We start from the raw sequence: 12,094 nt of genomic DNA, 5'->3' as shown, positions 1-12,094 counted from the left end.
GAATTTCCCTCAGCAGAGGAACCATTTCTTCTTTCTCTTGTTTCTTTACAACCACATGTTTACCAGTGACACCATGTCTGCACTCTTGAATTAACGCCACTTGTACAGGGGCAAGTTAAAGTTGACTTTTGGCAAGTAGATTTCTGACCCACTTTGCCTGCATGGCTGGACAAATGAAAACAAACATAAATGTTGAACTTGGAACCGTCACCGGACAGAAGTGAGCAGCGGTTCTGAGCTCACGGTCAGTCTGAACTCCATGCTGAGGCTGATCAACTGAACTGTGCAATGTGAGCAATTTGGATGTTGCACTTGGCAATATTGCACTTTTGATAACACTGTGATAATTGTGCAGCCCTACTTAGAATTATTGCTGACAAAAAACTTCTACAAGCCTCAGAGCTTCCAAACTAATTTTTATTAACAATCGTCAGTAGTCAGAACGGTCTGAATTAAATTTTATTCTCTAGTTTACAGGTGCAGAATGTGAGAATGTTTACTCACACCGTAGCAGTTGGAATTAAACAATAACATTTCTAGAATTGTACAGTGCACGCCGAGCTTTAGTTATTTATACCCATGACAGCAGTGGATGGAAACAGAAGTTTAATCCTAAGATCAGAGTCCTGCACAGGGTCGGGTCCCTGCAGGTAAAAAATACATTTATATAAATTCAAAGACACGGGTGAACATAAACTAGCTGCAGGCGGGCAGCAGGTAAGAACAATAATATAACACAGATAATACGATATTATTTTTTTTCCCTGGAGAAATCCGAAATGAAAACAATTGTATAGCATTTCTAACATTTATGTCATTTATATTATTTATTGTGAAAGTCTACGACACAACCTTCGACCCCACAACCTGCCCGAACAGCGTCACGGTTTGATCCGACTGTAACAGAGACTCTAACTGCTGAATAAAAACATCCAGCGGAGGACACTAAACTGTGGAAAACGTATCGTCAGAAGCCGAGTAGGATGTTTGGGAGGATTTTTGTGCACTCAGTCAGTGGCTTAGCCGCTTGTAAAAAAGTCCAGGACTCTGATTTGGATGTAGGGATTTTGTAGAAATATCTAGATGGAATTATTTTGACTGATATTGAAGTGGCTATATGATCATTTTTACATCATTATTCTAATTTTCATTGAAAAACACCTGAAAATGTTTATGGTGTGTTAATTGCAGCAGAAAGCATCAATAACAACAACAATAACACACCATGATCGTTTTCATGAGTTTTTCAATGCAAATGAGAATAATGATGTAAAAATGATCCTTTCCTTTAATATTGCAAGTCGTATCGTAATTACAATAGCAGAAAATAACTGAAATTAAGATATTTCTTCAAAATCATTCAGCCGTAATCTTCAGAAGAACTCTGGGAGGATTGTGATGCACTCTGAGACTGTGAGAATAACGTTGTCTGTGGCTTTGCTGCTTACAAAAAAGTGCAGGATTCTGATTTGTGTGGAAACATGAAGCTTCAGTTCAGTGAAACCAGGTAACCCAAAGAGAGCCTGACTCTGTGATACAGGCCCTCGGGGGGGGCGGGACAACAAAACATAACAAATACGCCACTGGGCAGAGCAGGTGAGGTGTCACGAGGTTCACCTGAGGACACCGAGCTTAATGCCACCACAGCGTGTGTGTGTTTGTGTGTGTGTACCTTTGTGGATTGGGAGGCAGGGAGGGTTTCATGGAGTTGAGGGGGTTCATCGGATGAACGGGGGGATCATTAGAGAGCCCCCACTGTCCTCAAGAGGCAGCCCTGAGAGGGATAAAGACACACACACGCACACATAAAAAAGACGGTTCCTCCTCAGAGCTCATTTGCTGCACAGCAACAATTTATCATCACTAAAGCCCACACTGTGTGCACAAAGACACAGTGCCCTCCCACTCAGAGCCACTCACTTTAATCTGTGTGTGCATGTGTGTGTGCGTGTGTGTGTGGACTGTGCACATCAAAACGTTAGCCTATCACTGACTGCTGTAGCTCTGATACCTCTCAAAGGAGGGGGAGGGGTGCTGGAAGCTAAATTTAGCTTGCTGATTTCAAAAGGAATTTAAGAGAACAGAGATGTGAGGAGGCAGACTCTTCTCTCAGCAGCACACCGACGTACAATCAGCCGCTCGCTAACACTTGTTCGCCGCTGAGAGGAATCATCTTTTTGTTCAATTTGGTTCATTTAATAACACCCCTGCATGTTTATCTGCCACTTTCCCTCCTTCGACACCAGATGTTTTCACTATTTTCTGCACATTCCTCATCCCCACTGCTGCACCACCGCCGCCGCCGCTCTCCTCCCACCTCCCGCTAATGATTTTCTTTATCTGACGGTTTCCAACTGACATGCTAATTTTCCAACATCAGAGCCTTGAACACCCCCCACCCCCCAATCATCATCATTTCTTCTCTTTGGTTTCCTTTTTGCACTTAGCAGATTTGGGTCAGACACCCCACATCTTGTGAAGAAGGAGGCGAGGAAGGGGGGTTTGCTCAGATCACATGACCGTTGTACCTGATTTCCCTCCTATCAAAAGGCACCGGCAGCCTCCAGACGGCACCTTGTAACTTCCATCACAGCGCAGCACACAGCAGCTAAACCACACAAAGAGGAGGGGGGGGGGCATGTAAGATGTCTGTCTCTATCAGATGTTGAAATTGAACACAGGCAGCACAGAGTGTACCTGCTGTGGAATGATTGAGACACGCTGTTCTCTCACACTCTCGTTGCCTCTTTTGACCCCAACTTCCTGACCTTTTTCTTTACCAGCGACTCCACCTCGCTGTCTTTTCTCTTCCTCGTCCTTTCCCTCTGACCTCTCTGCTCCTGCCATCGGCCAGAAACGCCACAGGCACTCGATCAACCCTCAGCTGACCCTACAAACCGCCGTGTTGTTTTGTTTGGACCGATTTGTGCAAAAGCTGATGAAAAAGAGCTGTGCTCCAAGTTTATCGAGATGGTTTGATGTTTTAAAGCAGGGGTCTGCAACTATTACTCCCATAAGAGCTGATTTTGGCCAAATAAAGAATCGCTTAGGCCATGATGCACATTTTATCTGACAAAATATTAAACCATAAAGGAGATGCATATTGCTCCAGAATCTGCAGATCTCTGTTTTAAAGGGACAGTTTGGGGTTTTTTTTGATTGGGATTACATGAGGTGCACATCCCGAGTTTGGAGAAGCAGCAGGAGCACCAGTATAGGAAGCTAAGCAATGAGCTGCTCCAGACAGGGTCAGCAGCAAAACGTATTTTAGCCACTTAATTAAACGTCCACCTTAATAAATTACCATCAGTTTAAGTGTACACTATATTTAGAATATTTTCACAGCTTTATCTTGCTGTCAAACAGGCTTTTCTGACAGGAAATTGCTGTTATTTAAGCCAAAAATCAATCTCTCCAAAGCAACCAAACTCCATTGGCAAAAACATTCATTTTTACCTTGCAGAAAACTGGAGTTGCTGGTCTACCGCTGCCTCGACCAGTTTCTATGTTTTTGTTATTGTGGGACTTTGGTGTTTCAGTGGGTTTGTTCGGATTCACCAAAGTCACACAATAACACAAATAAAATCACAGATCAAGGCAGTGGTTGCCAGGTAACAGCCATTTTCTGTGAGGTAAAATAGCCGTTTTTGCCAATGGAGTCTGGTGGCTTTGGAGAGAGTGATATTTGGCTTATATAAGAGCAATTTCTCATCAGATGAGGCTGTCTAATGCAAAGGTAAAATATTTTAATTATTGCATACACTTAGACTGATGCAGATTCTTTAGGTGGGCCTTTTTTATTAAGTGGCTAAAACACGTTTGGCTGCCGATCCTGTCTGCAGCAGTACATCGATTAATCTCCTTGCTTGCACGATACGTGGGTTTAGCCTATATGACGGTGGGTTCTCGTTTGAAAGGGCTGCCTGACAGGAAGGTAGAGCAGTGAAAATATTCAAAATATAGTTTACACTTAAACTTCCTGCATCAGTCACCCTTTTCGAAGAATTCAGAGGATTATTTTCACTAGTGTTTAAACTGCTGATTATTTTCTCAATTAATCAATTAGACCTACATGTCTGGTCTATAAACAAGGATTAACAATAAAGCTTTCCTGTGGCAAGTAAAATGTCATGTTGGGCAAGTAAATCTAACAGCTCACTTTCCTGGAAAAAAAAAAGTTAAACTATTTTGATAATCGATTAATTTATCATGCAAAAATTGCAGAACATATTGTTTTCAGCTTCTCAAATCGGGCAATTTCCTTTTTTTGTTTATTTTCATGGATATCTCTGGATTTTAAACTGACAAAACAAGACATTTAAAGACGTCACTGTGGAACAGAACTCAGATGGACATTTTTCACTGTTTTCTGATATTTTATAAAGTCAACATGACAAATTAACTTAAGTACTTTTTATAAACTTTGGCCAAGTAGATTTCTGCAAAAATATTGATGCTAAACCCTGATAAACCATCAGAGAACCATTTTAAAGATGTCAGACACGACTTTGAGGTCGAGGTGATTCCATCAACGTCTTGTTTTGTGCGACTTACAGTCCAAAATCCCAAGTCAAACAATTTATTATAATGTACTGCAAGAGAAGCAGCAACCTGAAACCGTCATAAATGTTCAGCAAAAATGACAAATGACTAATCAGTTATTAACAGTAGGCAGTAAAATCCTGTCAAATCAGTCTAATCAGTGGCCAGCTTTGTTGCAGCTCTAAATAATACCAACAAATAATTGTTTGCACATTATGTGTACAAACTTTATTTATTAATCTGCAAAATCTTATTTCCTTGAAATGTCAAAACACTAGAAAAAACACATTTCTCACTGTGACATCTGTAACTGTTTTTGTTAATTATCAATAATTGAATGAAACTGTTTACACATTATGTTTCAGACTGTTTCAGACTTCTGAGAGGTTGTAGTCAAAATACTGATATGCAACCAAAGATTATTTTCATTGCTGATTAATCAGTCGCCCAGTTTCTCCAGTCAAAGTTGACGTCTATATGTCTTATTCTGTTTGATGAACTTCCCCCAAAACCCAAACAGTAATTGAGTCTTTTTAATCAAAAAAGTAAAAAAAAAAAAAAAAAGACAGCCTCTATGATATTATAATGGGCATCTTGATATTTGATGGACTAAACAATTAGTAAAGACAGTAATCAACAGATTAATTGACTGGCTGTGTAACAAACCTTTGTCCTCTCATAATCTTCTCATCAGTTGCTGATTTAAATCATATTTTGGACATTTTTGTCATATTTTTTCTTCTTTGTTTCTTTGTTGATGCCGTGATAAAGTTTACCATTTCTCCTGTAAGTTATATTCAATCAGTCACTGCAGTTTTTAATGTCATACGGTGGATAATACTGCTGTATCACGATTACAATGAATTAAAGTTTGGTAGCTCTGGCGCCTTTACAGCTAAATAATGATTGAACGACAATGAGAACTCAGATGTAATAATTAAAACACTGATCCAAACACGCTGCGGTCTCCACAGATTAGTTCAAAGCTGCTGATCACATCTGGAGCCAAAAAGCTCCAATCAAATTCCATTAACCTGATGATCAGTTTAAGTCTGGACTAACAGCCACTGATGTTGAAGTAGGTATGAATTGCTTGAGGGGAGGAGAAGTTGGCAGCTCGTCAGTGAAGATGATTAAATGCTCCCTCTGCTCCAAAATAAACACACTTTACATCATTTATGAGCTGCCAGTCTTTTTCTCTTCTACAGCCTGAGCCGGACGCAGACGATCACGTAAATGAAGCAGAAACTCACATTACTTCAGTGGCCCTTTTGTTATGAAAGTATTAGTATTTCCATTTTATGCTACTGTATACTTTTACTCCACTACAACTCAGAGGCAAATATTACACTTTTTACTTGTTACATTAAATCCACAACAATTAATTTAATAATCAATTATTAAATTAACCACCAGCTATATGTTTTGAGAATCAATTAATTGTTTTGAGTCATATTTCAAGAAAATATCCTGATTTTTTTTTTATTTCTGCTTCTCTCTCCTCATCTTGGATTTTGGGCAACACTGATCGACAGTTTTTCACAATTTTCTGACATTTTATGGACCAAACAACTAATCAATTAATCAAGAAAATAATTAACTGATTAATCAATAATGAAAATCACTAGTTAGAGCCAGAGTTACTTTACCAATGATGATTTTGCATAAAAAACATGTGAAGAGCGTATGATGGTTTGTTGTTAATTAAACTATTTGATTTGTCAATTAGTCAATCGATAGGAAATTTGAACTATTTTAATATCCGATTAACCATTTAAGTTCCAGCTTCTCAAACTTGAGGACTTGCTGCTTTTTCTTGTCTTTATTAGAGTAAACAGGGTGATTAGTTTCATAGCCACGTAATCTGTTGATCACTTATTGATTTATCAATGATTGTTTTGTCCAGAAAATGTCAGGAAATGGTGCAAACTGTCACTCAGTGTTTCCCAAAGTCCAAGATGACGTCCTCAAATGTCTTATTTTGTAATTTTTTAAGAAAAAGTTCAAATTCTCTGATTTCAGACTCTTAAATGTGAATATTTCCTGGTTTCTTTACTCCTCTCTGACAGTAAACTGAATATCTTTTGAGTTGTGGAAAAAACAAGACATTTGAGGACGTCATCTTGAGCTTCGGGAAACAAACAACGATCGACATTTTGTACCATTTTCTCACATTTTATAGATCAAACAACTAACCGATTGTTCGAGAAAATAATCAACGCATTAATGGACAATGAAAATAATCATTAGTTCCTGCCCTAATCTAACATTTATCAATTAATAGAGGAGAATAATCCTGACATGAACAAATAATGACAATAATCCATCAGCTGCAGCCTTCATCAGACTCTCAGTTTGGTCTTTTGTGCCATAATTCACAAAAAGCATTCGGGTCCCATTCAGACGTCAAAACAATGAAAATATCATCTCCGTCATCGGCCACCTGAGCTAAAAATAACACGGCTGAATGTCACCAGAGTTTCTTCTTCACACGTTCTCCCTCACAGTCACAGCTGTTTTGAATTAGAACGTTTCTCCGACACTAAACTCCACGAAATGTTTTTGACAAAATTATGCGCGGGAGTCTGGGTGGTCCGATCAGCCTGTCAGCAAAGAGAACAGCGTCACGCCGCTCATCGCAACAATAAATTCAAAATGTTTCAGCGTTAATTCTTTCCTTTCAGATGCTCCGTCAGGCGAGTCAGAAATCTACACCTGCCCCTGAACAAAACCGCTTATTTATTAGTGGTTATCAAATAATTACAAACATAAATTAACATTCATGTTTAATCTAGAGCTGCAACGTCTCTAAATGTCAGGAAAAAGTCCAAGGTGATGTCTTCAGTGTCATGTTTTGTCAGTCCAAATCACAAAGATATTCAGTTTAATATGATAATATTGCTAGATTGCTAGATTTACTTGCCCGACACGGCATTTTACTTCTCCAGTTCTTAATGTTGAAGTTTGTTCAAACAGGAAAACAAGATCGACAAAAAGAGAGAAATACAGGGTTGATAATATTAATATAATAACAAAGATAATCTAAATATTTCTATGTTATGTATCAGTCTGAAACCCAAAGATATTCAGTTTATTACAGTAATACCTGAGAAAAACTGAAAAAATCTCCATATTCTTCATCTTCATTCAGAGCTGGTGATTGTTTTTATCAGTGAAAAGACAAACCAAGAGAGTTTTGGTGAGTTTTATTTTGTTTTCTGTCAGGTTTGTTGTGTTGATGACAAAATTACTGTTTTTGTAAATGGAATCTGGAGGGTTTGTCAAGAGCAATAAAATGACTATTTCTAATTAAAGAAAATGTACGTTGCTCTTTATTAAAAAGGTTTCTCTCTGTCAGGATTCTTTTAATAAGGCTGTCGGACACTAAGAAGCACACTCATCCTTTCATTTTATCAACTGAAATAAAACATTTTATTTTGAGAAAATCTTCAGCTATATTGCCCAGCTCTAATTAGACTGCATTAGTTTTGGTCATGTGTACTTAAGAAATCAAATACATTATTGTTTAATTGTTAATTTCATTATGAATTAATCTACCAGTTAATGTTTACATTGATCTATTAATAAATGTTTAAGAAACAGTGTAAAATGTTAACCGTAAATTCCTAAAAGCCCTCTGGCGTCTTAAATTGCTCAGCCAACGCTCAAAAACCCAAAGATATTAATATAACTATCACAATAAAGCAGACAAAAACAACAAACCTGCACAACTGAGAAACTAAAACTAAGAAATGTTTGATATTCTTGCTTGAAAAATTACTTTAAAAATCAGATTATTTGCCAGTAGATTTTCTGTAAATCAACTAATTGACCAGACGATTAATCAGCTACTCTTTCAACTGTAATTTACTGTTTAATATTGCGGCAGACACATAATAGTTGTGTGTAAATAATGTGGTTAAATTCACGTTAAGGCAGTTAAATTAAAAAATTAAGCAGTTAAATTCAAAGTAAGGTGAATAACACTATCACATTAAAATCAGATGGTTAAATTCAACCTTTTTTCACCAGGTATTTATGACAAATGGGTAACTATAAAGCATCAATAACTAATCAAATTAAACTTTTTATCATGAGAAATATTTCAGCTATATCACATTTTTATCTCCATTGACTGATTCATCATTTAATCTATAAAATGCCAGAAAATAGCGTAACATTTCTCAAATTCCCAAAAACTCAAGGTGGCGTCTAAAACCAACACTCAAAAACCCAGATATTAATTTTATTATCACAATAAGATACAGAAAAGCAGAAAACCTCCAGACTCTGAGACATGTTTGGCATTTCTGCTTAAAAAATTACTTTAAAAACCAAAATATTTGCCAATAAATTTCCCGTCAATCAAAAACCGACTAGACGTTTAACCAGCTACTTGTTCAGCTTTAATTTACTATTTAATATTGTGGCACATTATTATTATCAGCATGTAAATTGGTTTGACACAGAAGAGAGGAAAACACTTATTGCCTGTTATTAAACACCACAATACACCTTTTAACGAACCTGACTAATTGAAATGATTAGGTTAAGTGCTTGACTGCTGATATCTATTAACAATAATGTCTGGAAATTGAAAGCATTTTGTTTTTTTTAATGAATACACAAACCGGTGATGACGAAGGCCACCGATGGATGAAAAGATACTGTAGAAAATGCAGGCTTTAACTGGTTGATCTGCGGCGCACCTGCCTTTAATAAAACGCTAATTAAGAGTCTCAAAAGGGATCTGAGAGATTACCAATTAATAGGCTCTTAAATACAGAAGAGCAGCAGTCATCATGGAGACAAATGTCAGCGCACAACAATGAAAAGATGAGATATTATTAGTCTGAGGAGTGAAAGACTGTCTGAGACAAACAAAAGACACAGAGAGACTGTGAGGACAAGATGAATAAAGGTCTGGAGGACCCATTACATGCTGCAGTGTGTACAGTAAGGTGTGCGCGACAGGTGCCTGATCAGAATTATCAGGATAAATGGGTCAATGAATAGTTTTTTATACAGCGATAATGTCCTTATTTACATGACTTTATCTGTAGAGCGCAGGGATGTAACAGTGTTAGAGCTAAAACGATCAATTAGTTATCGATTATGAAAGTAATCGCCAACTACTTCATGATCGATAAGATTGTTTTGAGTCATTTTTTTAAAGAAAAAAAGTCAAAATACTGTGATTTTAGCTTCTCGAATGTGAATATTTTAGAGCTGCAATGATCGATCGATTGGTTTTCAACTGTTAAATGAATTGCCAACTAGTTTGACGACGTTTAACGACTAAGGAAACTTAAATTTGAAATGACAGGGGGAAAAAAGGATACATTTAGTATCTTCTTAATTATTGATGATCAATCAGTTATTAAATTGTTAATTTTTTCGACTATCGGTTAAAGAAAGCACACAAAATTTGGATCCCTAAAACAGTGATTGACATTTTTCACCATTTTATGACATTTTATGGAGCAAACAATTACTCAATTTTCAATATTTCCTCTTGTTTATATTGCTGGTTTACATATTTATTATTTATTGATGTTTATTTCTATTTAACTGTCCACTTCGCTGCTGTAACACTACACATCTCCTCAGTGTGTTACTAATGAAGGATTATCTTATTTTAATCGAGACAGTGATTGACAGATAATGGATATAATTGTTAATTATAGCCTTAAACAATACATCAAATATTGCCGTATATTGATTAAAAAATATCTCGATACTGTCCTGAACTGTGACGATATCTACTGAGACATTACATGGTAAATTATTTTATTACTCTTAATTTATTTTGTAAAAGAACTGAATGCTGCATTGTTTTGATTTGCAGTTGTACATAAATCAAACATTTATTGCAAAACAGTCAAAAAAGTCTTGCTGACTTTTCTGCACATGCTTAGATCATGGCTGCTGCTTTTATTAAATTATTATTATTAATATTATTATCTTTTATTGAAGAAGAAAAGCAGAAGCACTTTATGTAAAAAGGAAATTTTAAATGAACAATAGAAAAAAGGCTTTTTTTAAAGTCATAATTTTTTTTCTTTGTTCTTGTTAATATTACGATGTCATAATGTGGACTGTTTATTGTAGTATTATCATACCTCAGACAGTGCATTATTGATCCCAAATTGGGAAATTCTTACCTCCACATCCCCATAAAGCACTAATTAAGAGTCTCAAAGAAATTAACAATTAATAGGCTCTTAAATACAGAAGAGCAGCGATGAAAAGATGAGATATTATTAGTCTGAGGAGTGAAAGACTGTCTGAGACAAACAAAAGACACATGGAGAGAATCTGGAGGAACGATTATATGTTGTGTGATGTACTGTACAGTTTGTCCTACAGGTGCCTGATCAGTTATCAGGTTAAAGATTTGGATCAATTATATTCATAGTACCCTCATTTACATCACTTTATTTTGTATATCTGAAGAGTAAGGCAACTAAAGATTCTTTTCATTATCAAATAATCTGTTGATCATTTTATTGCTTAATTGATTAGTTATTTGGTCCATAAAATGTCAGAAAATGTTGACGTTTCCTAAAACCCAAGGCGATGTCCTCAATTTTTTGTTTTATCCACCACTAGAGCTGCAACCAACAGTCAGATAATTGATTAGTTGATTGAAAGAAAATTAGTTTTGATGATTGATTAATTGTCTCAATCATTTTTCAGGCATTAATATCAAACATTTGACTTTTACAGCTTCTTAACTGTAAGGATATGCTGCTTGTCTTTGTCATTTATGACAGTAAATGAAGAGTTTTGGACTGCTGGTTGGACAAAAGATGCAATTTGAAGACACCACTTCGGTGCCTGAATAACTGATTAATCGCAAAAATAATCAGAAGATCAATCGATAATTAAAATAAGCTTTAGTTGCAACCCTGTGCAGGAAAAAAAATCACATTTGAGAGACTGAAATCAGAGAATTTGGACATTTTTTTCTTAAAAAATGACTCAAAATGATTAATCTATAATCAAAATAGCTGGCCTCATCACTGACAACTAATTGATTAATCAACTATTCGTGCAGCTCTACTGTAGAGTGACAGATGCAATGCAAGGTGCACAAGAAACCACAAACATCTGGATGCTTCAAACACAACCGGCCTTAAAACAAACCTGCTAATTCACTTCAGCCTTTTTCACCACCTTCTTTATCTCTGCCTTTTCATGTAAACACTCACCCAAACTAACTCAGCCTGGCTCCAAGCCAAGGGAGCATGTTATTGTACCCATGATACATCCAGGAAGTCATGGTCAAAGACGAAAAACAGGCACTGGCTACCTCATAAAAACACACTGGAATATAACAACAACCCCTGCATATATATATATGTAAAAAAAAGAAAAAACTGTTGTTGAGCATACAGAGAAATAAACCAGCCTGAGAACAATAATGCTTTTCTTTCTCCTTTTATGATGTAGTTATTCATATGTTGGTGAGATGATGGTCAGAGCCATGCAAATCATGCAAATCTTCTACCTGCAACCTACTCCTGCAACAATACCAAACACAAAACAT

General features: G+C 36.4%; 1 protein-coding gene across 4 annotated transcripts in view; it reads right to left on the bottom strand.

Moving 5' to 3' along the window:
• Nucleotides 1-12,094, bottom strand: part of zmiz2 (zinc finger, MIZ-type containing 2) — a 34,771-nt gene that overhangs the window by 21,407 nt on the left and 1,270 nt on the right. For all 4 annotated transcript variants that reach the window (XM_084745772.1, XM_084745774.1, XM_084745773.1 and 1 more), the window contains exon 2: nt 1,673-1,774. In XM_084745772.1, the coding sequence (XP_084601898.1) occupies nt 1,673-1,722 (50 nt within the window). In that variant the 5' untranslated portion in view covers nt 1,723-1,774. The remainder of the gene's footprint in view (nt 1-1,672; nt 1,775-12,094) is intronic.

Source organism: Lutjanus erythropterus, chromosome 20 (assembly GCF_056507025.1).
Source record: "Lutjanus erythropterus isolate fLutEry1 chromosome 20, fLutEry1.hap2, whole genome shotgun sequence".
Classification (NCBI taxonomy): domain Eukaryota; kingdom Metazoa; phylum Chordata; class Actinopteri; order Lutjaniformes; family Lutjanidae; genus Lutjanus; species Lutjanus erythropterus.
This window is presented reverse-complemented; position numbering and strand designations above follow the sequence as displayed.